This window comes from Pogoniulus pusillus, chromosome 6, assembly GCF_015220805.1.
Source record: "Pogoniulus pusillus isolate bPogPus1 chromosome 6, bPogPus1.pri, whole genome shotgun sequence".
NCBI classification, from domain to species: domain Eukaryota; kingdom Metazoa; phylum Chordata; class Aves; order Piciformes; family Lybiidae; genus Pogoniulus; species Pogoniulus pusillus.
Window position 1 is genome coordinate 17,047,154 of NC_087269.1, and position 26,139 is coordinate 17,073,292.

Genomic DNA, 26,139 nt, shown 5'->3' on the forward strand with positions numbered 1-26,139 from the left:
TGGAATCCTGGCTCTCAAAACAAGGTTTTCAGGAATAACCTAGATTACCTTCGGAATATTTAGCTACAATCAGTATATTATTCTCATAATAAGATGCCTTTGTTTACTTATCTGGTTCCTTTAGTCATAAGCAACCAGTAAGACTGACAGAAGTACCTTTATGACCACATCTTATAGAGAACAATCCATTCCAAGCCCCTTATGAAGAGACCTGACAATTTTGTAGTTGCTGTTTGAAAGGTCAAGAAATGCTCCCTAAAGAAAAAAAAAATATCTTGGTTTCTTCAGGGATAAAAAAACCCCTAAACCTACAGCAACCTAGCAACTCTGAAAGGAAACAGCATTTGTTGAAATCAGCATGAAAGCTGAGAAAGAATAGACCTGCAATGCTACCTGAGAAGCATATGTGCATAGCCTTGATTGCTCAACGATATTCTTGTGGCTTATGTCATCAGATTCTTGTTTATCTCTAGAAAAAGAAATTGAAAATGGCATAGTTTTAGGGACAGAGATTCTCTTACATGAAGCAAGCTCCTTGAAAGCCCTTTGAGTCTGCTGTGCCAGTTATCAAGGACAGACAGTTTTAAATCAATCATCACTATCAATACACCATCAAGAATACTGAAACACTGAGGACAAGACAGGAAATAGTGTGAAGAGCTCTCAAAAAGGAGGCTTAAAAAGAGTCACTGAAATCCTAAAAGAAAATTCTATACAAAAAGAACCTTGAGTTACATACACAGACGTAGAAAAGCAGATTGCATTTTGCTGCCACACATTTTGAGAACTGCATTGATCTGAGATTATGCTGTGGGAAGACACAGAGACTACAAATGTTATATATGGATATATCGCCTCAGATGTCAATGGGCAAAAGATTGATACTGTGCACCTGTGTGTTGGAACATATGTAAACAAAGTTTTAAAAAGCTCATGCATCATCATTTGCCATACAGTGTATTTCTGGACAAAGAACCTCAGTTTCCATTCTAGCAAATATTAGGATAGCTGGCTCCAGCTTTTAAAATACAGGAAGAGACTAAACATTTTATGCAGGACATTGATGGTATGGCATTAGAGCACTAAGCCAATGCAATCAGTTTCAGCACAATTGATTGCAGTACTCAAACCAGACACCTTATGAATATAGCTGATCAAATTAGAATTATGATGCCACACTTCTTCCTTGCTACCATTTATTTTTGTTCCTCTGGCAGAAGCTACTATTGCCACCGCAGTGGCAACGGAGTTAACCATGCAAATGATCCTCCTCCATGAAATCAAGATGAGTCAGCAGACTCACAATAACAGTGTTCCCGTCTAACATTACCTTAGAGATCACCAAGAAAGCTGGCACCATCTCACCAGTTATTTCAAATGAATGCATGAGAATCACTTCACAGTGTTACTTTGGACAACTCTGCACACGCTATTTTTTTTCACAGAATCAATCAGGTTGGAAAAGACCTCTAAGATCATTGAGTCCAACCTATCACCTAAACCTTCTAATTAACTAAACCATGGCACTGAGGACCTCATCCAGCCTCTTCAAACACCTCCAGGGATGGTGACTCCACCACCTCCCTGGGCAGCCCATTCCAATGCCCAATCACTCTTTCTGCAAAGAACTTCTTCCCCATGTCCAGCCTAAACTTGCCCCAGCACAGTTTGAGACTGTGTCCTTTTGTTCTGTCACTGGGTGTCTGGGAGAAGAGACCAACCCCCACTACGACCTTTCAGGTAGAGAGAGAGCTATAAGGTCTCCCTTGAGTCTCCTCTTCTCCAGGCTGAACAACCCCAGCTCCCTCAGCTGCTCCTTGTAGGGCTGTGCTCCAGCCTCCTCACTAGCCTTGTTGCCTTTCTCTGGACATATTCAAGCACCTCAACACCTTTCTTAAATTGACACTGGACACAGTTCTTCATGAGATCTTGCTCAGCTTTAGTGTCCTCTGTGGTGCAAGAGGGACAAGTGTGTTTATTTTAATCAGATAACAGAATAACTAACCAAAGAACAGTGACAATGTAAAAGAATCAGATTGCAACACCACAGATCTAAATCTGTAAAACCAAAACTTTTCTGTTTCAAATTTGTCCTATCTTCAAGCTCTACCATGTTTCAATATCATCTTTATCCAAAAATCACTTATCACAAAGGAAAAAAAAAATATATCTGTAAAGATTTTTTTAAAAGTTGTTTTAAATCCAGCAATCAGGGAGAAAAAAAATGGAGGGGGGGAGAAAAGGGGAGGAAAATGAAGGCTTTTTTAAACAGTATCATCTGTTTAATAATTTTTAAAATGTGGTTAGCATGAGCATTGCTTAGCTCAGCAAGGCAGCAAACAGGTGAAGAATACATCAAATTCTATTTCAATAAATCATGTATTACCTGGACTTTGCAAGGCAGAAAGAGAACGCATCACAGGAATGTGTAACTACATCTGATAATATTCTTCAGTGAGTATTTCATTATTTCTCAGCATCTCATAGGTACCTCAAAAATACTTTGCCACAAACCACATTAATTTTCTAAAACTTTGTGATGAAAGTCAAGTGAACACATTATGACCCAAGACCAGCACATGGCATTTATATTTTTGGAAGTTTCACTATTAACATATCTAAAGAGATATCAAAGGAAGTAATTCAAAGAATTTTCAGACAAATGGAATTAATTGATCTTATTCAGAAGCAAAGCATTAAAATCATCTCATGGATGACACCAACATAAAAACATGTTGCTCAGATAGAATCATAAATATCAACCAGGTTGGAAGAGACCTCCAAGATCATCCAGTCCAACCTAGCCAGTCAACTAGACCATGTCTAGTGCCTCATCCAGTCTTTTCTTGAACACCTCAAGGATGATGACTCCTATGGAGTGGTAAAAAGAAACATTAAGGGCAATAACACAGATGCTCAGAATGCATAATGTGTTAGCTGCTTCCAGCTTCTCTTGCACAAGTGCATTAATAGTCTTACAGTGAAAACCAGCTGGGTGCCACTGGCCCTGCTTTTCTCAGCAACCTACATATTGAACTCGCTGGCAACCACTGCATTCAGTAAGGGCTGTTTGATCTGTCAGATTATTTTGGCTATTAATAATCAAAACTGAATCACTGACAAAACTAGAAAGCTTTCCAAAGTACATGCTCACACTGATTTCAGGGAAGATTTACTAAGGGTAACAAATTCCTAGAAAACAGGAAAACCTGGATAATATAAGTAGTATAGACAAAATTGAGGAACATGGTGCAAACATATCTGTGTTGATCTGTGATCCTCTGAGGTCCAAAATAATAATGTTGGCACTGCAGTTCAGCGTATTTCACACACTGCCATTTATGCCCATCAGGTCCAGCACTAAATCTGAGGTAATGTGCCTGAGCAGGACCTGTGATGACACCATCCTGCTCAGGATGCCTAATCCAGAATCAAAATCTGTGTTTAAACCAAAACTCCAGGAATGTTTCTGATGTCCTGCTAGTCCTAGAAACAGCTTATATGCCACTGCACCTAAAGCTAATTAACTATACCAACTAATAAATTAGCTAATAAGCCTTCCTAGAACTAACTAGACATCTATGGCCTGAAATGCTCACTAAACTAAGCATATAAATCCCTCAGGAGGTGGCAGTGGTGGAGGAGGTTGCTAGATAGTAAGCAACATTTCATTTTAATCTTTCAGACTAGAGAGAATTCATATATTGCACCCATATAACAGGCAGTCCACAAATTCAATACCTTATACCAGTAAGTAGCTACTGGAAGTCTGTATTAACACACTGAGGACTGCAAGGGATGTCATCACCTGGACAGAGATATGAAGATAGAAAACTGTGATGTAAAACAGCTCCAGTGAAAAACTTTACAGTAGACTATGCTGACTACTTATAACCTCAAACAGAGGAGCTATCAAAGCAAACAAACAAAAAATATTGAGCTTTGTTAGAAGTCCAGACACTGCCCACTGGTCTGACCCCATAGATGTGAAAGAGTAATGAAAAATGCTATCCATCAAAAAGGCAATAAACCCAGTCTGGAGGTGGTGGCATGCTTTCAGAAAGAGCAAGGTTCAGTTCTACTGCTAACGGGGTGCATTCAAGTAGGTAAGGTAAGCCTTGCAGGTCAGTCTTTATTAATGTGTGAACAAAGATTAGCCTAAATATAATCCTCACTGCATTGCAGCAATCCATTTTTCATGTTTTCCTCTGAGATTGCTAGAGTATAAACCCCAATTCTTTATTTTTTTTTCTTTTAACTTTTTTTCCCCCTATTTGAAAGACTCTTCTTCAAAAAACAGAGAATTTACAGAGAGGAAAAGCACCATGGAAGAAGAGATATCTAAAAAAATGAAGGGAGAACACATTTGAAATTAGGAGTATTTGACAGCTAAGTCACATCACTGAATTTTGCACTAAGCATAATTTCAGCTATCTCTTTTCATTTAATTGTATTTGTTAAAGAAAAGCCTGATAATACATCAAACCAGCTTCAAATTAAAAATAAATAATTTTTAAAAAGATCACTTCAGTTCTAAAGGAACTTCTGGTAAAAAAGCAGCAGCAGAAGACATTTTACTGTGGCACTTGTGTCAATGACTCCATAATAAATGTGGGAAAGAAGTGTTCTTTCTGAATAGACTAAAAAGCTGTAAAAAAATTATAATACAGATTGAAACTTTACACTCTGACTCCTAGCAGTAATGTTCTGTCTTCTATGCAGATGCTGCCTATGTGGGATGATGGTGAATCACATACATTTGACCTACCAAACTCAACCATTACTGTAAGTGAATTTCAAAGGCAGTAATGCAGGATGCATGGTGCTGCAGCCCTGATTGATAACTAAGAAGTCAGCTATAAATAAATGTGGAACAGTTGAGATTGACTGTTATGTAGCACTTTCAGACAGACATTCAGGGCAACTGGCAGGGGCTTTGAAAGCTGTTTCCTATATTAGAACCACGACAGAAATAGAAGTGAGGCTGCATTCCCTTGTCTTCTGCTAAAATAGATCTTAAAGACATTTCTACAAGTTTGGAGATACATGACTAGTCCACTGTCAGATACAGAACAAAATGATAATTGCAAGTCCCATGCTGATCCATCATGAATAGCTACCGAATTAAAAAGGAAGAAAAAAACCCCAATCATTAAGTGGAGAGCATGAGGAGATAAGAGGAAGAAGGAGGAGCTGGTTTTACTACTTTTTGGGGTTTAAAAAAACACCTACATAAGGATACAATCAGAATTCAGTAGCTAGATGTACCCTAAAGACCTTTAAAACCATAATCAAAAAAGGAAAATCATATATTTTGCCTTATGCCCTTTGGAATACATGGGAGTATCTTGAGGTTTGAGGTGTTTTCTTGCTGGTTTTGGGGTTCTGGTTTGGTTTTATATTCCAGAACAGGTGATGCAGAATAACTGCTGACAGCAAGGCTGAGTTGTGAGAATGGAAGAGGAAAGAAAGAGCATGCATGGGAATTCTGTTCTGTTTTTAAGTGCCCCAAACACTTTTTAGAGGGGAAGCATTTGTCACAGGGTTATCCCACCTCCAGTATGTAAACTTCCTGATAACTGAGACTGATTTTTATTTGTATTGTTTTTTACAGTCCAGTTATATTTATCAAAACACTGTAGGATTAGATAGTTCACTGACTGAACACTCCATTGTTCTGCCAAAATAATCAGTGGCCTTGATGAACAATTAAAATCTTGCAGGATCAGTGATAATAGAACATCTTAGACAGATCAGAAATTCTGTATAATTTCACACTACTGTTTCAGAGCATGAGTGAAATACCAAACTGCATGAAAGAGGCACATATAGAATCACAGAATGGTTCAGATTGGAAGGGACTTCAAACATCATCTAGCTCTAACACCCCACTAGGCAAGGACACCTCCCACTAGAACAGGTCACTCAAGGCCTCATCCAACCTGGCATTGAGCACTTCCAGGGAAGGAGCATCCTCAACCTGCCTGGGCAACCTGCTGCAGTATCTCACCACCTTCACTGTAAAGAGCTTCTTCCTAACATCTAGTTTAAATCTCTCCTCTGCCAGTTTAAACCCATTACCCCTCAGCCTGTTATTACAAGACCTTGTAAATTGTCCCTTCCCAGCCTTCCTGTTAGGCCCCCTTCAGATACTGGAAGGCCACTTTAAGGTCTCCTTGAATCCTTCTCTTCTCCAGACTGAAGAGCCCCAACTGTTGTAGCCTGTCCTCATAGAGGTGACTAAGAATGCATACTATTAAACAAAAACCATGGGCAGGACTAAGATACAACAAAAGCATATAGGTTTAGCCAAGCAACTCTCCCAAACAGATTTCCCCTAAACTCTTCTTTCTCAACCAAAACAGTTCTGCATAATGTTTTGCTGACAGATATGAAAACGCCCCACTTGCAGGCACTTTAAACCACCCTGAACCAACTGAGGTCCAGCGTAAAAACTCTGTGAGTGTGCTGCCTGATGCCACTCAGCCCTTTCTGCAATTCAGTGTCTGGTGAGCCCCAACACAGAGCTTGCAGGTCAGAGCTGTGGGTCACAGCTTCTCGGGTCAGAAGACAGCACTGGTTTGATGCGAATTGAAATATTTTATGAGAGAAATGAGATCACTGGTTGTGAAAAGAAAATAATTATGATGTCTATATCATTCATTGGTTTGCTGAGAGGGATAAAAAGCCAAAATATAAACAGTTTTCCCTCACTTTGTCCTGGGATGTTGCCCTATTTGTTTCTCCTTTGATCTGATCTAATATCTCTCCTCTAATCTTGGCTAACAACTCACACATAAGCTTTGCTGGCTTTTGTTTTTTGTTTGCCTGTCTGAGATAGGGAGGGAGAAAGAAGGGGTAGTCTTGAGCTCTTCTGGGCAGTTTCCTTTGTCTGGGAGTTTGGATTTCTGTATTATTTCTAATTTACATATTATTGTAAATATTGTGTATGTATATATGCTTGTAAATACAGCTTCATCTTATTTCCAAGCGGTCTGTAAATTTCAAATACAAGTTCTTAACCCACATCAAAGTCATAAAAAGCCAACTCACGTTCCTCTACCAAATACTGTGCACACCAGTGACTTTCAGCTCACGCTCCTATAGTTTCTACAATATGCAAAGTGAAACAGAATTGGCAGTAAGGAGTTTCTTCAGCTAGGGTTCTGAAGTAAGTCTAGTATAAATTGGTACATGAATCAAGGAATGAATCAAGGACTCCAGGCTTGCTGAAGAAGTGCGCACACAGGACCATATTTCACTTACTGAATCATGGTTTTTGTATCACGACAACTGCTGAAAATATGCTGGTTCAAAGAGAAAATTTGTCGTAAGGAGTCGACTCTTTTCTTTGCAATGGATTGCAACATTACAGATGTACTTTCCTTTTAGGAGAACAGCCCGTATGAATGTACTTTAAACTAATTACCTTTAGGTGGAAAATACGATTTGCTTTCAGCTTTGTGAGGCCAGTCCACCACAAGAGGTCCAAACCTACGAAAGCTGGCAGTGATCTCATCTACAAAAAACAAATGAGGCACCTTAGAGAGAATCTGAAGACTGACAGTGGCAAGATAGAAATCCTTACTTTAAAAAACACCCAACAGACTATTTTCTGCATCTATTAAGAACAGCAGAACCTGAAATAATATATAGAGAGGATGCCTAAATATTCTTTCACCTCTGTGCTATACGTGGTTGCTTAAAAAAAAAAAAGGGTAATTTTACATTCCACTAATGCAAATTTGCAGCAGGATTAAACATGATCTATCAGAAATGAAATATGCTTCAGCTGCGGCGTAGTTCTAATTATAGCCACAAAGCAGGGTCAGATGCAGCCACATGGGGCTGACGGAGGAGCTACATGTCAGCATAGCCGCTCCTTGTAGCATGCCCTAAAAAGCAGGCTGCATCAGATCATGCGACTGTGGGGATTTCACCTTCCTGAGTCCTCTCTGGAAAACTGCCTTGAATTACCAAGTCATTTCTTTGCTTTTTAAGCATCCATTTTAAAGCTCTGTGGAACACACATCTCAAAACTGTTTTATAGGACAGGTTTTTTTCACATGCAAATGCTTCAGAAAAAGGTCTTTCAAGTTATTCTCTAATTTATTTTTTTTCCCCTCAATGACTTTAGTTATGGACTTTAAAGAAATAATTCTGTCTAATATGATGCTAGATAGAGCAGAGCAACAATCCATCAGGAAAAAAAAATGAAAATAAAGGCAGTGAGTTTCCAATTTTTTGACTGTTGTTTGAGATATGCTCAGTTGATCTGATCTCATGAGCTGCACATCAGATATTTCAGGCAACCAGAGTCAGAAAACACACACTAACTAAGGAGCTAAAAGAAGAAAGGTGTTAAAGGAGCAGACCTCTCATGGAAGAAGGTAACAGCTCACAGGTGGCCATGTTACTTCCTCACAGGATGGGCTAAGCATACATTTTGATTCTAAATGACCAGCAGTGTTCACTGTTGTAGCAGTTGCTTTGCTGCTTCTTAAAATTGGGGATCCAGATTACCCAGCAGTTCCTGTATCAGCAGTCCTGCAGCTCATGATGTGGCAGGGAAACTTTATCTGAGCTGGCTGTAAACCATACAATGCAAATTCATACTGTTTCCTTGTTAAAGCTGCACATGGTTTAGGCTTCAATTTAATATATCAGATTTAGAAATCCCTCTCTTTTCATCATAAGGTGTTCTCAAATTCCTTATGTGTGCCATCTGAAGCCAGATAGTGCTGGACTCCAGCTATAAGGTGAAGAATACATCCAAAAATGTCACAGTTTTTGTTTGGGAATCAGGTTGTGTTGGGAGTACACACAAGAACAGATATTGATTAAAACTGAGAGAAAACACAATCACCCCTACCAAGCTGGTTATTATTTTGCAACCATGACAAATGTAAGGAAAGTTATAACTGAACAGTGCATATATATTGGATATAAGAGCTGGTTAATTGAATTCCAGTTTAGTTTGGTAAGGACTACGTTAACAGAGTCCTTAAAGTCAACCCCATCTTCTAAAAAGAACAAAGGAAAACAACAGAAGAGTGGCAGTACCTACTAAATTCCCTTTTTCGGTTTTCCCACTTTACCTGTGTGGGAACACATGCTGTTATTGCAGAGCAGGAGACCTGCTATGCAGTCATTTCTGTCCCCATCTCTTCTGAACTACAGCACAAAAGAAGGTCAAGTAAATTCTCAGGTGCTGCAAGGGGTGGTGGTGTTTGTTTTAAGCAATGCCACAAGCACTGCAAGTGACATATCCGGGAAAACATGTTCGGTTTTATGAAAATCTGACCTTTAAAAAGTAATGATATGAAAGCCAATTACCCACATCTCACCAGGGTAGCTTATTCACAGTACCTTCATCAATGTCTGGAGGAAGACCTCCAACAAACACCTTTCTAGAATAGCGTTCCACTCTTTCACCATTCTGACAGCGTGTTGGAGAGCTGAGACCCGATGATAAAGACTGATCACCATGACTGTCATCTAGGAAGCCATCCTCAAAGGGAAAGAGTGAAGACCGACCTGTAACAGATTTTGTAGTATCTACAGTTAACACTATTTCCTGGAGAACTACATATTTCAGCCAAAAAATGCTAACATTTTCCTTATTTTCTCTTTTACTTTACCAGAATTTGCATTAAAGGGCCTAGCTAAGTGATCCAGTTATCCAAAACATGTTCATTACTATTGCTTCTATTTTGCCAAGATTATATGATTCTTACAAGACAATAAACCTAACTCAGTTTTAAAACAAATCCTTGCAAATGGCTAGCAATGAAAAACAAATTATCTGATGAAACTGTGTTATAGCTACGGAAAGAATCTTTGTAAGGTTTACATTTCAGATAGATTCTTAGAGATTTACATCTTCCATAACAGGTCTTGAAGGAATGATCTCCCAAGTCGTTGTACTGCAGAGCAAGACAGTCTCTTTCAGAGTGCTTTACAGGACCCTAACCACAAGGACTCTGTGACTTTCTCTTTGAGTGAACTAAGGCTCAGCCCAAGTAGGGGGGCAAATAGCAATATAGACACAGGAAAGCTCTGTATTGCAGATATTAAGCACATAGGTGAAACAAGAAGCTTAGCTAAGGGGGAAAGAAAAAAAATATTTCAAGTCTTGTTCAATAAACCACAAAAAAGTTGTTAGCTAGGACAGCCTTTCAAGCTGTTAGTGTTAAAACACTCTTTCAGTAATGAATTAGCAAAAAAAAAACCAACATAAATGGCTGCTGCTTGGTCTGGTAAAAGTAAAGAATATATTTGTCATCATCTGATCCAATTAACTTGTTGCTATTCCTACTCAATTATACATACATTATCTTTAAAACAGATTTATTATCTCAGAAGACAAAACCATCTTCAAATTCTGTAGGCAAGCAATACTAGAAAACATGCCAACATTTAAAATTTAATAATTCCTTATACCCAAGTTGAAAAATAAGTCCTGAAATGTAGACAGATGTATAAAGAGGAACCCCATCTCAGCTCTGAAAAGGCTAATTGTCCCCTTATACCATGGAGTATTGCTCCTAGGGATGGAATCATAATTAATCAATACAAACAGTTTAGAGAGGAGGTAATTACAAATATAAAGAGCAAAGCATATGATTAAATTCAAAGGTAATGGATCACAGGTAACTGACTTCCAGCAAGACTTAAGGAAGGATTAACACAAATTGTTATTAATAGCACAGAAAAGTACAGGAAACTAAAACAGGGGCAAGGAAGAAAAATCAAGACACACAGAGGAACACCAGTCCAAAAAGCATATACACTGAAAACAGCAGCAATAGAGTCTCCAACAGCAAAGGACAGGTTACAAGCCTAGGTATAGAATGGAATGGAAGGAAGGAAGGAATCCTTGGTATGGAACATGAGCTAACAAAAGAAAAACAGGAAGGATGTTCTGACTGTCTCAAAACAGCAGCATGATTTTCAGGCACTAGAAGAGCCTTGATGAAAAAGAATGTATACAAAATCCACTTCAGCAAAAATCCTTCTGTGCTTTTAAGCACCAACATAAAACCTGAGGTAAATGCCACTGCCAGAAAAGGAGTCAGATATGCAACTCTTCCAAGTCCAGTAAAACTGGTTGTCAGACATGGTGGATTTAGAGCACAAGCCAGAAAAGACTATTGATGACTATTCCATTATACATATGTATTCTTGCCTGTCCATTAAATATATGCTTCTCAGCATAAAGCAGACCCCAGGGATGACAGAAACAATATTTAGGAAGGCTAAAATTGTGCAATAGTATCAAAGCAGTAAACCCACTGAAAAGTAGGAAATCTGAAAGTACCCATGAGAGACTGACATTGCTAAGAAGCTGGGTAATCTTTTAATTTCTAGCCACTCCAACCTACTTTCTTGTAAAAAATAAAGCAAGCAAGATATGTGAGTCACTAGCAGAAGCTGATATAGCCAATTAATAGATACTAGAACAAAGTGTTCAATTAAAATATCAGGAGGCTGAGTAAGTGCTGAGTTCTGAAGGAAATAATGAAAATGCACAGCAACTTATAAAGCAAGACACTACCTCTTTATGTCAATGGAAAGTCTATGAAAATTATATGCAAGTAATTGCAGAAGATGACCTAAAACTCCATAGGTAAGTATAGAGATAAATGTATGAAGTATGCATTTAAAACAATGGACAACATACAGACAAGAGAATACAGAATAATTGTTCACTGACTCTTCCAGTAAGAGGAAACTAAAATGTGCTGAACACAATCAGTACCACAAGAGAAGGCTGAAAGCAAGTCAACCTGTGGAAACTCTTGACACAGGCTTTTTTAGGTCCTGCGAAGTTTGGCTTCAGAAAAGGGAATGAGCAAGAACAGGAGAAAAACCCACTCTGAAGCAGTAAATATTTCAACATCTCCTCTAGAAACCCTGCAGAGACAAATCTCTGGGAGTGTACTGTGAAAAAGTATCACTAACTGCTGTATTTTTATGTCCTTGTGCCCCTTCTCTGGCATCTCTTCAGTTATCAGTACAGCAGAATAGATTTGAGGCTGATTTCCCATAGCTGTCCTTACACACTGACCTGAAAAAACTGGTCTTGAAAGTTAAAACCAAAGGACCTAAAAGGAACATGATTAACCAGCTCTACGTATGACACAAAGAAACACTCTCCCCTCTATCCAACAGAAACGGAAGATCAGGTAGACAACTGACAGATTATGGCAAGCCCTAAAAACAAATCCAAAAAAGCCTCTTTTCACTGAAGATGATTAGCCACAGTGACAGAATCAAACACTTAAGATATCCAAGTATAATAAAAATTAAATGAGTCCCTGCACAGATTCAACTCTGGGTACTCTGCACATTACCACAGTGTAAATGGTTAAAAAAAAAAGAGATATATGAGAACATTTAATAAACACCAGAGACTACTGTAGAATTTCATGCTTCTTAAGGTTACAAAAGCTCAAAACAACATTATAAAATTTAAAGTGATGAGAAAGCATGAATATCACAGACGTTAATATTCTAGGAACAAGGCAAGTCACAGAATCCCTAATATTAATGACAAGACGCTCACACACATAATTCTGTTTACTACAGAAAAGCCTGACTTTCACATAGGAAACAATTACTATGGACTGAATCACAATTTTGGGTAGAGAGAAAAAAAAAAACCAAAAATTAATCTGAAAGCTCATACATTCAGAACTTGTTTGCCCTGTTTTGTCATCACTACAATTTGCATGAAGCAGCCTGCAATTGTATTCATCATGAGTACTGTCACATTACTATATTTTGCTTCTATACGTAAACATGAATTACAAGAAGTTAATAGTGTCCAGCTGATTCCCACCTCTTTTCCTACTTTAATGCCATCTGATCAACCTTGAAATACTTGCCACAATCTTAAAATGAAATTAAACATTGTCCACATGCAGAGAGGATACAATATAATATGCTCTGCATACTTTCCAGTTTGTTCCTGTACCATAAAAGCACTGAAAAAGTGTAAGTATTGTGATGCTTTCAACATCCGTTAACAACAGCCTGTTCTCTGAAAGTGGGGAGAAAAATCAGAAGGTAAGGTTGTAGGGAAAACTTAAAATACTTTATTTTTGTTTTAGCCATCAAACAAACATTGAAGTCAGTCAACTTTGAGCAAAACCAGCTCGAGTTCTGTAATATTAACTATGTTAGTATGGCCTGCTGCCTCAACGCAGACAAACTGAAAGTTACTTATACTCTCATCAGCTTGCTTGTATTTCTAGGTTTGTCTCCAAGCTTCTTAAAAGAGCTGATGCAAACTCTCCATTTTCAAAAGGAAGCCATGTTGCATGCACAGCTATCACAGAACATACATGAAAAAGAAGATAAAATTAAGCTTAATGTCGAAGTACCCCAAGCAGATGGCACTGCCCAGCTCCAACTGTTAAAAGCTGCAATCTTCGCTGTTATTTTCTCAATAAAACCCAGTAAGCTACAGCACTGTATGTAACTGCAAGCTACATCAGTAGCCTTCTTGGTAGTCAGGGAGCTTGCTGTTATCAGCCTTTATTAATGTCTCAGAATCAACTTATATGCACAGCACTACAAATATGCAAACTGTTTTCAGTATGTTTTTGTCTTTTAAGGGGTTGCCTATGGTGAAGCAACATGAAGAAGTGCTCAATTGTGTCTACTTTTGTTATTATCAATATTTACTGCTGAGGACAGTTACTGGTATTCACAACATTCTACTCAAGACAATCCAATAACGTATTCATTGTAATATTTAATGAAAGGTGTTTCACCTAAGAAAGAAAAAAAAAAGCTATCTTTTACGTAGTCCATGCACTCGTTGAACACTGCACTTCTAGCAAAAAATACCCCAAATCCCCAAAACAACCTCTTTTTTGGGAATGCTATGAATTTCAAGTCAAAAATATGTGTCATGAAAGAGCATTTACATTCAGTCACCCTCCAGTTTGCTAACATTAGGGACACACTTGAAATAACCAGCTTAAGATCATAATTTCCTTAAGCTGCAATTAAATGGGAGATGTTTTGCAATTGAAGAATGAGAGATTGGTTTATGTGAAGCAATTGATCAACCAAATATTGTTAAAATAGGTGACATCATCTTATCATAAAAGCACTACATGTTTATTTCTCCTACTATTCATCAAACAAAACATTTAGTAAATACTTTTACCTCTTCTCCGCCCATAGCTCCTGGCTGCATGTAAACACAGAAGAAAATTGTCGGTACAGCTGTCATTGAGCTCCAAAAGCAAAGAAAATGTAGCTTCTACCTCTTCTCTTTTTTTCCCCTCCCACCATAAAGAAGGAAAAGACATTCCAAAAGTGTTAAGATAAAATGCAAACAACCTGAGACAAAAGAAAAAGTCTGACCATGACACAGCATGAGAGGAGGGGAGCGGGGGGAGGAAGAAAAATAAATGAGGGAGGGAGGGGAAGGAACATACCTCCAGTGCAATTTTTTCTACATAACTTGAAAAAAATCAGGCATATCAGACTTACAGTACTATCAAATAATGGATTATGGTTGTAAGAGGAAATAAACATCATAAACATCATCAACAGTAATCCTAAGGAAAATAACAGATCAGTTGTGGAGATCATGTTTTCTGATTATGTTTTAATTTAAATAATTAATTGTCTATAAATAAGAAAACCCTACTAAAAAAAAACAAACTCAGTAGCCAGCATGTTCAGATGAATAAAACAGACTAACAAAATGTCTTTATAGCTTCCAGAATTAGTAGAGCATTTCAAGGAGACATGCATCAATGGCAAAATCCACAGTGTTGCACACATGCAGAGTCTGTTTTCTGATATAAAGCAGTGTTGGGGTTTTTTTTTAGATGAAATTTTAGAATATCAGAAATTAATCTGAAAAACAGTGTCTTTTGCACAGGGACTTCCATCTGTCACAAAAGGTATCTGTGATCTTCCAAGGTAGTTAAATGTGGAAAGCTAGAAATCAGCTAGTTTTTCCACAGAAAGTGACCTTAAGCAATAAGTAATAGAGCCTTGTTCTGTTTCTTTCTGTCTTCATTGCAATCCTATCTCAATTCTGCCTCCTTCCCATCCCCATTTGCTCTTCACAAAACTAACACAATGCCTTCCGGACCTGCCCTACACACCCAGGTTTTAGGTGCGATTCCTTTAGCTCTCCCATACAATCCACCTTAGCACACAATCTAATGCCCACTCCTTCCTCCCTTATCCCATGTCCTCTACCATGAACCCTTCAATTCTTCCCTTTTTTCTATTTCCATATTCAAATGCACATCCCAAGGTGTCCCAACATACCCCTCTGCTGTCTATTTCAGTAGGTAGCTACTTTACCTTGGCCAGCAATCACACATATGACAGATGAGTAGCTTCAGACTATCTGCAACTTATCTGCTGACTGGTCTGGCTGTTACCTGAGTGGACCAGGGGCAAGACTGAACCTCCCGCACAGGCACTGCTAACCTCTTTTCTACCCAAGTTTCCTCCTCAAAGTCCTGAAGAAACACAGTACCAGGAACCACACACCTATGCCTTTTGTCCACCATTAACAAGGTGACAAAAGAGCAACTACACAAGTACTTCATTAGGGGGATTAAAATATTTCAAGTGCTATGATGAAAATAGCTTCACAATTTATGTTTAACATAAAGACAGTAAAAGCTGTTTGTGTGGGCAACTATTCACCCACAGTGCAGTCACTGGCAAGCTCTGAAACAAACTCTGCCCCTTGCACACCAAAGCAACAGGGAGAATTAATGCTAGAGTTGTCTTTGCAACAAGAACAAAATTAATCTTCCCTCTTTCCAGTTACTGCTAAAGCATATTTCTTTACTTATTATGATGGAAAAGAGTCTCTGCCTGAGCTCATGTAGCAAGTCCTTGTCTTGACAAACATCTATATACTGAAAAATAAGTATATATCAAGTATACATATTTTGAGAGTACTTTCTTTGAAAGAGGTTTTTTTAAACAGAATACTACCAATCCAAAAATTAAATAAATAAGCACTACTTTGGTATGAGATTCAAAGACCTCTACATTTCCTTTTAAGAAAAGAAAACTTCAGATAAAGTACACATTTAGGCTCTGAGCAATATAATGGTACATGACAGCAGAAATCTACTACAGACTTCTGAAAATTACTCAATATTAGTTTTATCTTATATATGCACTCATGTGCATAATAATCTTTATTGTCCTTAGAAATTTTTACTGAAGGTATATTTGCAATTGGCTATAAATTCTAGGGGGGGAAATAGTTCAATTCACTTAAAGAGGAGGCCAGCCAGTCTAATCAGCTCTTCATTATTTAAAAACATCTAATCACATTTAATAGAGTTTCACTATTGTTAATTGTATTTTTTTTTATATACATACACACAAAGTTTGAAAATTAACTCAGTTTTATCCAATATTTACTCTATAATGTTACTTGTTCCAACAAGTTGACAGTTATCCTTCATGGCAACTCAGGAATGCAAACACATTTTGTTATGTTGCTTACACAGGATGCAAAATAAGAATGTGTCATTTGGCACAGGTTAATTAAAAATACCCATCTTGTTTCTAAGTCAGAGCTCAGAGTGCAACCAGATTCAATAGAAGGAACAGTTCATCAGGTGAAGCATTTTGTAATGCCTCTAGTTTTGAGGTTTTTTAGGAAAAAAAATGGAATTTAGTCTTGAATTAGAACATTTGGAAGCCAATAAGGAAATCATTGCAGTATTACAAAGAATGAAATTAGCAGTGTTATATATATGAAGTTACTTTCCTGAGCAATTCCAAAGAAAAGAGACTGGGAGCTTCCAAAATTGTATCTCCCATATACTGTTCTGGTTGCCACATGTGAATGTCATTTTGCACAGAAAGCCATCTCCTGAAAGGTTTCAAAATGCAATACAAAAGTGATTATTTCCTAGATACCTCACAGAACACTGATGAAAACAGCTGCTTTAAGAAGTGATTAGTGCATTTTCCCATGTAAAATGTGGAACTGTTGCAAGCAGGAACTCATCAATTGTGCAACTCCCAGAAGGATCACCACTGTGTTAGCATTTCTCCAGTCCTTCACCAACTTTCTTTAACTGACAGGTAGAATGTTACATAACCACTGTGTCCCAGATTGCATGTACTCAAACACAAAGGAACAATACACTCTTTTTAACCTCCTGATAACTCTCCTAAAGCTATTAACTCACCTCATCCCAGAAGCTGGATATATTTTTACTGATGTGGAACTATGTTGAAGAACAGAATTCTAAGCTTTTCATAAACAAACTCCCCAAACTCCAAATCTTGCAATGCAATGAAGTAAACTCCGTGTGAAGGATAGTGGAATTCCCAAAAGCCTGCTGCTGAGATCACCCATTGTTACAATGAATCAAAACACACTCAAAAGAAGTACTCAAATTTTAACTACTTGTCAAAGAAAGGTGCATTAAACTAATGAAAAAGAGCTTTAAATGCTTGCATTCTGCAAACATCTACCTGGCAGTCAAAGGAAAAAAGGTCTACTAGAGGCATAAGAACACACTTGCAAAATTTTATGAAGACTCACAAAACTCTTGATATAACCTGGTTTGTGAGATGAGCAGAGCTGCACAGCACACAGAAGCACACGTTCACACAAGATAGCCTTTAAGAGATTAGAAGGAAGGCATGACTCAACGTGGTCCTGGAAAGGCAGAGGACCACAACATCCACAATATGACTGCTGGCAAGAGAGAAAAGGCTATGTGTACAAGGGAAGTTGCTCCCATTTACTTGATGTATGTACTAGAAACCAAGAACATGATCAAGTAATAGAATGTTGCTTATTCTATATTGAGAACTAACTCATCTTCATTCTTCAGCTCACTGCTTAAACTGCGAATAAGTTTTTGTTTGCCCTGTTGTTTGTGTTGGAAGACTCCAACAAAAAACAGGGACATTGTGTAATTTGTGTGCTAAAAGCAAACCGTGTAAATAAATACCAGAATTGCACAAACGATTTCTGAGAATGATTATTGGTAAAGCAGGTGCTCTGCAACTCATCAGAAAGAGCTGAAACCAAGGAACAACCCACAGAAAAGAAAGGGCTTTGACTAAAATGCATTATAAACTTACTTCTGATGTAAAAATATAGACATGGGGCATGTAGCTCAGCTAGAAGGCTTACAAGAGCTCACATGCAATGCCCTGCTGAGTAAGACCGATGAACCATTCACACAAGTATTCAGTTCTCAACAGTAACAGCAGGAAGAGCATGTTAGACTGACCACCATCAATCATTTGTTTCTCTTCTACTACAACAGCACTCACAGTTATTGGAAAAAACACATTAGGAGGCACACTCTCAGCTACTTCTAGTACCTGCCCGGAAACCTTTTGTTTGTTTTTTTAAATGCTTTTTTGAGCCTGCTTCTACAAATTCCTGCAGCAGCAAGTTCCAGAAGTAAAACCACAGAAGCACTTCTTCTTGTGGGTTTTAATGGGATCTACTGTAGGCTTCACCAATTGCCCCATTAGTTGTAGTTCTATGGTGAACAGCAGTTTTGCATTCCCCTGTACTTTCTAAGGCTTCACCACATTCACCTTCAGCCTTTTCCTCCCAAAACTGATGTGTTTCAGCTTCTTCAATTTCTTCATAACTCAGCACAGTCACAGTAAATACAGACTATAAGAACAAGATCCAGAGAAAAGTCTAGTAGTTAGATATTCAATAACCTAAAATATGGATAAAACATAGCTAAAAAACCCAAAACCATCCCAGAACAAACCAAAATAAACCCAAAGAAAGAAACAAACAAAATTAAACTTCCCAAGGAAACTGAGAAATTTGAAATAGATAAAAGAAACTCATGTTCATTATTGGCCTCATCAGTTTCAGCCAAGGCTGCAAAGATAAAAGGTTTTAAACAATTATGTGCTGTCACTGTTTCAAGGCCATGAGAGTAGTTCTTACAGAAAACTTTGCATGCTTTAGGCTTTGGACTGGCTTACTCTTCATGTGTCAAATCACACTTGTAAAGTACTGTGTTCATTCAAGGCTTGCAGTATGTCTTGTTCACAATAAACTCAGAAGCCTGGTGACGTGGGAAAATAAGGTATCAGTGATGACTACACAAATGCTCAACCTAGAAACATGTCATCTGACATGATTAAATGGTGACACAACATGGGCACAAGAAGGCATAATAACAACTTCTAGTTCAATATCCCTGTGAAGTTATGAAACACTTGCAAAATCAAAAAAAACCTTGCATCACCTCCTGGAGACAACAGATTGTAGTCATGTGAAACAGTGAGTATCTACTGTAGCAGCTTAATCACTAGTTAAGAGTTCAATTTTTGTGGATCATGAGCTGTGGAGAAAAATTCCTCTGGGAAGACAGTTTACACAAGGGAGAAAGTCAGAGAACTATTAACAAGCTTGATCAAAACAAAATCACTGCATTAAAATATATTTTTATGAAGCCAATCAACCACATTCTGGTATTTATTCAACGTCTTACTATCACTACCATTAAGAAAATGTTCTGTATAAAAACATGAGATTGCTCACTTACATCAAGGAGATCAAAAGCCTTCAGCAGCTTCATTAATGCTTAACTAATAACTTGCAAGAAAGAAGTTTTCTGAGAGCCTCTTCAGATGCATCAAAACTTATTTAAAACTCTGATAACTTCAGCCTAGCAAAGAAGCTGATGTACTTTCAGTATGTTCATAACAGACAATGCCAAATTAATTTGTTGACTTGTCTTTTAAATCAGATTCCAAGAGCAACATGAAACTGACAAGCTGTGGAAGACCCTCTTTACAGATTTCTGCAGGGTATGGACAGGACTAACTGTGCTAGAGTCTGAAGATTGCATGATGCTCTTTTACTGGAACTCTGTATAATGAAGGAAATGAAAACACATTTATTGTAATGATATCAAATTATGTTGGACCATTAAAATGGTCTCTACTGGTCAGACATATCCCTCAAAAGTTTTTTATTAAGATGAGCTAAAATGTCTGCACCATAACATCCTAGATGCCAAATCAGAGAATGACTTGCAAATTACTGATATCTGATCTCAGCAAGACTTCTTCTGATTATTTTTCATTCATTTATTATAACATGGGATTAGATCTGCACATTGTACATGGATCAAACAGCATTTCAAGGAAATAGTAAATTTATGAAACCATTAAAAAATAACTCAAAAGAGCTGTATCTATGTTCCTTTCAAGCCATAGCTGAAAGTGAATCTGATAAAAAAACACAACAGAAAATCACACCACAAACAGAAGTGACACCACTTATCGGTATTACCACATTTTATAGAAGAATTAATGAAAGTATTTTGGGGCTTTTAAAAACATTTTTCCTCACTGATGGCATGTTTCTTAAAAGCACTTCTCTAAACTCACTTAAAATAGCATCATCTCTATGGAAGGGGAAAAAGTAAAAAGTCAGCATGTCCAGATTTGAAGTTTTGGGGCTAGAAGTACTAAAGAAAGTTTATTTGACACTTCTGGGAATCTCTTGATTTATAAAACCACCAGAATCTTATTTTTATCTTAGAAAACTAATTTGTAATCTTGAAGCAGTCAGCAGTTTAGAACAATTCTTGCTTTAGGATATTATGACTTCTCCAATAATTTTCTAAGACCAGAAAGGAAAATGCATCAAAACTGTTTCTTTTGAATAATGAGTCTTTGAAACTCCTAAGAATTCTGGAAATTTACAAGTGAATTACACTGCTAGTAGATAATATCTTTCTAGCACACACCTTGAACGTGCTTAAAAACTTGTTTTTCTAAAAGAACAAAAAAAATTGTAATAGAATAGTTTAGGAAATCTGGTTTTAAGTCACTAAAATACATAGGCTGAGATCAAGTATTTGTGTGCGCTTAACACGAAATGCAGGTGCAAGAAGTGCATGCAACAACAGTCAAATTTCTGTCAACTGACTTGAAATATCTACTATTCTCTAACCTGTTTCAAATTAGCCACATGAAAAAAACAAAACAAAACAAACTCACTGTAGCAATATCAGCAAGACAAATCAAAAGTTCTTTTATTGATCACACTGTCAAGTCCATGCTATTCTGAATGACCAAGGTTATCAAGCTGTCAGAATGGAGAACAATTTTTTTTTAATCACTGAGTAAGAGCTGGGTAAGGAACATTATAAAAAGTTGGAGGCATAAGAAAGGCAACAGTTGAAGTGGAAGCAGTCTGATTTGTAGCAAACAACTCAAAAAAAAATTTACATTTATGTAAATGTAGTTTAGGTTTAACATTTTTACTAAATAAAGTAGGGATCAAGGTTGACACCAATGGCTTGCATACAAAGATGCTACGCTTCATAGAATCACAGAATCAACTAGGTTGGAAGAGACCTCCAAGATCATCCAGTCCAACCTATCACCCAGCCCTAGCCAGTCAACTAGACTATGGCACTAAGTGCCTCATCCAGTCTTTTCTTGAACACCTCCAGGGACGGTGCCTCCACCACCTCTCTGGGCAGCCTCAAGCACCATTAGTTTACTGCATATAAAATACTATCCCTTCAGGGGTGGGGATATTTTATTTGGATAAGAAGCAAGCCTATAAATGAATATGACATGACTCGGTATATCATGTACATAAAAGTCAGGAGGGAAATAAATTACATTTGAGACAGTAAATAATTAAACTCAGTTCACTAAATCAATTCTTGTGTTGTTTGTCATAGTGCTTGTACTGAGCTTTATGTGCTCAGAAAGCTATTTGCTTCTAAAGAAGGTTTTTCTACAAATTTAATCTTTTAGTTGTTGAACACTCACCCTTTATCAGGGATTGGATTTGAAATGATCTTTGCTTCAACATTTTTCACAATGAGCAATGCAACAGCACAGCTTATTTAAGAAAATGATGCTCACCCTTCCCTTTTTTGTATGGCTAGAAAAGCTGTTCACAAAAGCCAAGACTTTAAACCTTTGGTCTTTAAAGAGGTCTTTGACAGAAAATATTAAATTAAAATAATTTGGGGGTTGAGGTGAATTATTGGTTATCCAAATGGTTCAAAAGGAGGTTCTCAACTTCCACTAACAGATGGGCTTCTGGTTCACTTTTCCCTCATGCCAGCAATGTAAGCACTACAGTGATGTGCTAGTTAGAAGCCCAAACCATCACAAGTGATCTCCCTGGTAACATAGTTTTACATACAAACACAATTTAATCCTGTCATCAGAAAAATGCAATTGACATGCAAGCTGCGTGCTGTTAAGGTACACACACTGGACCTCAAACACACGTGAACTACATATACTAATCAAAACTATAGTTTAAATAACTTAGGTTTTCCTTCCTTAGCCACATTCAGTAGCAAAGCATCTGTGCAAAAGGGAAGGCTTATTTATTTTCATTTCTTTGTTTTAGCTTAAAAAATAGATTAGGACAAAAATCACATTTCTAGCAGCCCGGTCAATAGAAACAGCCTTCTAAGCTACTAAATTTACCTAATCCTGCACTACTCCCATCTTCCAGCATCATAGATAATGCTCTGGAGAAGCCTGGCAAATCTTGTTCTTAAAATTCTACAGAAACAGATGGCACTCACTCACGATAGAGACCATCACACAAATGAAAGGAAAGCACATTGGTGAGGTGATGTGTCTGGAAATGTGTGTGGGAAATAAAACAAACAAGAAAGTAGAAAAGGGCTACCAAGTTAGATTAAAAGGAAGATAATTTGAGAAATCTACCTCTATTAGAAAGACTTTAGCCGTCACTGATAAGAGACACTGCCTTCAGCAACAGTCAAATCAGACCTCAAAAAGTTCAAATGCTAGTATAAAGAAATGAAGGGAAGAAAGAAGAAAAAGCATCATTTATTGCTTCCCAGCCTTTTTCTCCCCACTTAAAAAAATATATTGAAGAGGTACAGAAGGGACTGAGATATCAGCTATCCTATTACACAGCCCCCAAAGCATCATCAATACTGTTTGTACTGGTGGTTCTGAACAACTTAACAAGGTTGTGTAAAGTGACGATTCACATACTCTGAGGCTGCCAGGAGGTTGCCTTTCCTGTTCCATATTTCATATAATTAATTTTTCCCTCCAACTAAATCAGCTCTGACCTCTTCACAACTGAAATTAGGCCTAGTTTTGCAAACCTGATTTGCTCACTCAGTGCTTTCTATTCCTTTCTATTATTCCTTACAAGTTAATAAGGTAGTAACACATTAGCAATCTGACTTGGCAAAGGGCTAAAGAATTCCTATAGGCAAGTATCAAACTACTAGCAGAGACTGACACCTCTCAAAATTTAGCCCCATAATAGTATGACTACAGACCATATGTTTTTATTAGACGTTAAACTGCAAACCCCACAGTAAACCTTGTATTCAGAGTGGCTCATTTCAAGGTATAACTAATTGGCTACTGGCTACATCTAAATGCTATATGTATTTGCAATCAATACATCAGAACGTAGGAAGAGCCAAGTATCATAGCTCTTAAGGAGACAAAGCAATGTAAAAGCCAAGAGAAGCATTAGAATAACAAAAGACATTGTTTTGCTGCCATTATAATTTGTCATGGCATGACAACTTCCCTGCATAGTTATTGTCTATATTAATAAAACAAAGACAAAAGCTCTACACAAATACTTGAAAATGTGTCCCAAACACTCGCCTTGATGTATTTTTTCAAAGTATTTTTACTCTGAACAACCAGAAATAAACAACACTAATAACAAGAAGGAAAGTCAGATGGAGAGCAAATAATATCAGACCTCACAGATACATATAAGACAAGAATGAACATTGGAAGCAGATGAAACATTTGAAGCTCAACAGCAGTGGAAAGTCACTGTACAGAGGAGCTTTAAGAAAAACAAAAGTCCACCATTCTACAAAGGGCTTCCCCCACCACCACCAATTTTAGGGTAAACTACCTTTAGTCTAAAATTTTACAGAAGTTCATTTGAGATCCCAACAACACTGCTGAATGCTTTTGGTTTATTCCTCACCTCCCATTTTCAGCTTCTATACTCCTTTCTCCCTAGTTTATTGTAAGCTTTCTGGAGCTCACAAGAAGCATTAAAGACAGCTCACCACCTAGCACATAAGTGACTGCATATTCATACCAATCATTTAGTCCTTTTTATATAGGTGATCCAAAAGGAGAACATAGTAACTCAAGAGAACATCCATCATCCTCCAAAAAGAAGCAAAGGCTGCAGGAATCTATGATTGAAGGTGGGAGTGAATATTAGCAAGACAAGGGGATGAAGGATACCTTTGAGTTAATTTTGGTAACGCAAATTAATTTCTTTTCAGGTTTTGTTTACTGTACTCTTAATTAGTATTGCAAACATCTACTAAAAGTATTGTCAGTAGATGGTTCCTATAAGTTCATATGGGAACTTGGTAAATAACATATAGTTCAGTTTATGCCACATTTCCTCTGGAAAAATATCCATTATATTTAATAAGGCACTGTAGATGAAGGTTTATAATATTCTTCAAAGCCTAGCTCAGTAGGAATGACATAATTAAAAAGTTCACAAACTGATGTCATTACTTGATTAGAAACACTATTTCAATTAGAGAAATTTCAATTAGAGCTAGCATAGACAAAACCTATAGTTTGTCCACTATGCAGAATGGTCCAACTAAGTATTTGCACCTTCCTTTTGTTTAAATGCTTCTTAAGAGTCTGCTCAGATCTGTATGAATATTTGAACCTTGCACTCCTTAACAGAAGCATAATTCTAGAGAACTTCATATGCCTCTATAGTACAAATGTACTTATATACAGGAGCAACTGCTTAAGTACACAAACATTACACTATTAGTGACAAGAAGAAATCCATAATAATTATGCATTAAGAAATAATATCTTCCATCTCATTTATTTTATTATTTAAAAACTCAGGGATTTAAGATGATGATTTACAGCTTTGCACAATGATGAACAAAATGGTGGTAGAAGGCTCTACACTAAGCCCTGCAATCTAAGCAAGGAACATCTTCCCTCAAACCAAACAATCCCATCAGTATTTACAGAGAGCAGCCCAAGACAGTAAGGAAAGTCTCTAGTTTCAAAAAGGAGTTTGCTGTAATCAGTAAGTAGGAACACCAGCTGAAGTTCAGTTCCAAGTATGCCATAAAGAATGAGAAGCAAAAACTTCCTCAGAAATAAAATTCCCATCTCCCCACAACACATCAAGTAAGGTTTTTGCATTGCTGTTGGCACAAGCCTGTATCATCTCCCAGCTTCAAAGCACACTGTTAGTGAGAAATTGAGCTCTAAGTAATAACTTGTAAAGACTATTACTGTGCCTTTGCAGGAAAAGAAAAATGCTTATGTAGCAATGACTATAAATAGGATGTGAAGGTTGGATTTGCAGACTCAGCAGACACTGTTTGGTCACAGAAATTGTATCTAGATATTACAAGTATTATGATTTAAAGAAGTTATGTAAGTTCTAGTGCTTTATGGAACAATCTGGAGAAGTAAGCATCTTTCAGGAATTTTTATTTTGCTTTACTTATTTTATTTTCTGAAACTCAAACCACAGCCATTCCAGCACAGGAAAGCATATTTCTTCTTTGACTAACTTTCCATAGCATATTTCCCCATGACAAAGGTAATGGACTGTATGGGAATTGCGTAGCTCCGAATTTCTGTTTCGGCTGCAAAGGAGAGGATTTTAGTCACAGCAAACAACTTTAACGTGTGTATACTTGAACAGTTGCTTTTACTGTCAACTCTTCAAGGACTTAAGAGTAAAACCTGTCAGGTTTCACAGTACTGTAACTTCTAGGCTTTTAATAATGGCCAAAACCAGTATAGCCTTGCCTAGTAACAAATTGGAGGGAGAAGAGATGCAGGAGAGGGAAACATGGAAACTTACTCAGACTTCTGATTTGCGCTGAATTTCATCCAAAAGAACAATCACAACAATTTTGTCTAAATTCCATATTTATGATTTCAGGTTTATCTAAGTCTATAAACAGCCAATAATGTCATCAGATTTTAAATACTGGAAATGCATAAATGTATCTTGTTTAGATCCCTTAATAAGTCTATACCAACATTCTAGCCATACACCGGGACCATAGCTGCAAAGAAACATTGTTTTTTACAAATAATTTTATAGTGGCT

General features: G+C 37.3%; 1 protein-coding gene across 8 annotated transcripts in view; it reads right to left on the bottom strand.

The window, feature by feature from the left end:
* The window catches only part of CPEB3 (cytoplasmic polyadenylation element binding protein 3), a 99,431-nt gene that overhangs the window by 28,856 nt on the left and 44,436 nt on the right, over positions 1-26,139 (bottom strand). For 4 of the 8 annotated variants that reach the window (XM_064144677.1, XM_064144674.1, XM_064144673.1 and 1 more), the window contains exons 5-7: positions 14,183-14,206; positions 9,370-9,537; positions 7,430-7,519 (exon numbers count right to left, since the gene is read on the bottom strand). In XM_064144677.1, coding sequence (XP_064000747.1) covers positions 7,430-7,519; positions 9,370-9,537; positions 14,183-14,206 — 282 coding nt within the window. The remainder of the gene's footprint in view (positions 1-7,429; positions 7,520-9,369; positions 9,538-14,182; positions 14,207-26,139) is intronic. The other 4 variants (XM_064144678.1, XM_064144675.1, XM_064144680.1 and 1 more) reach the window with 1 other exon arrangement.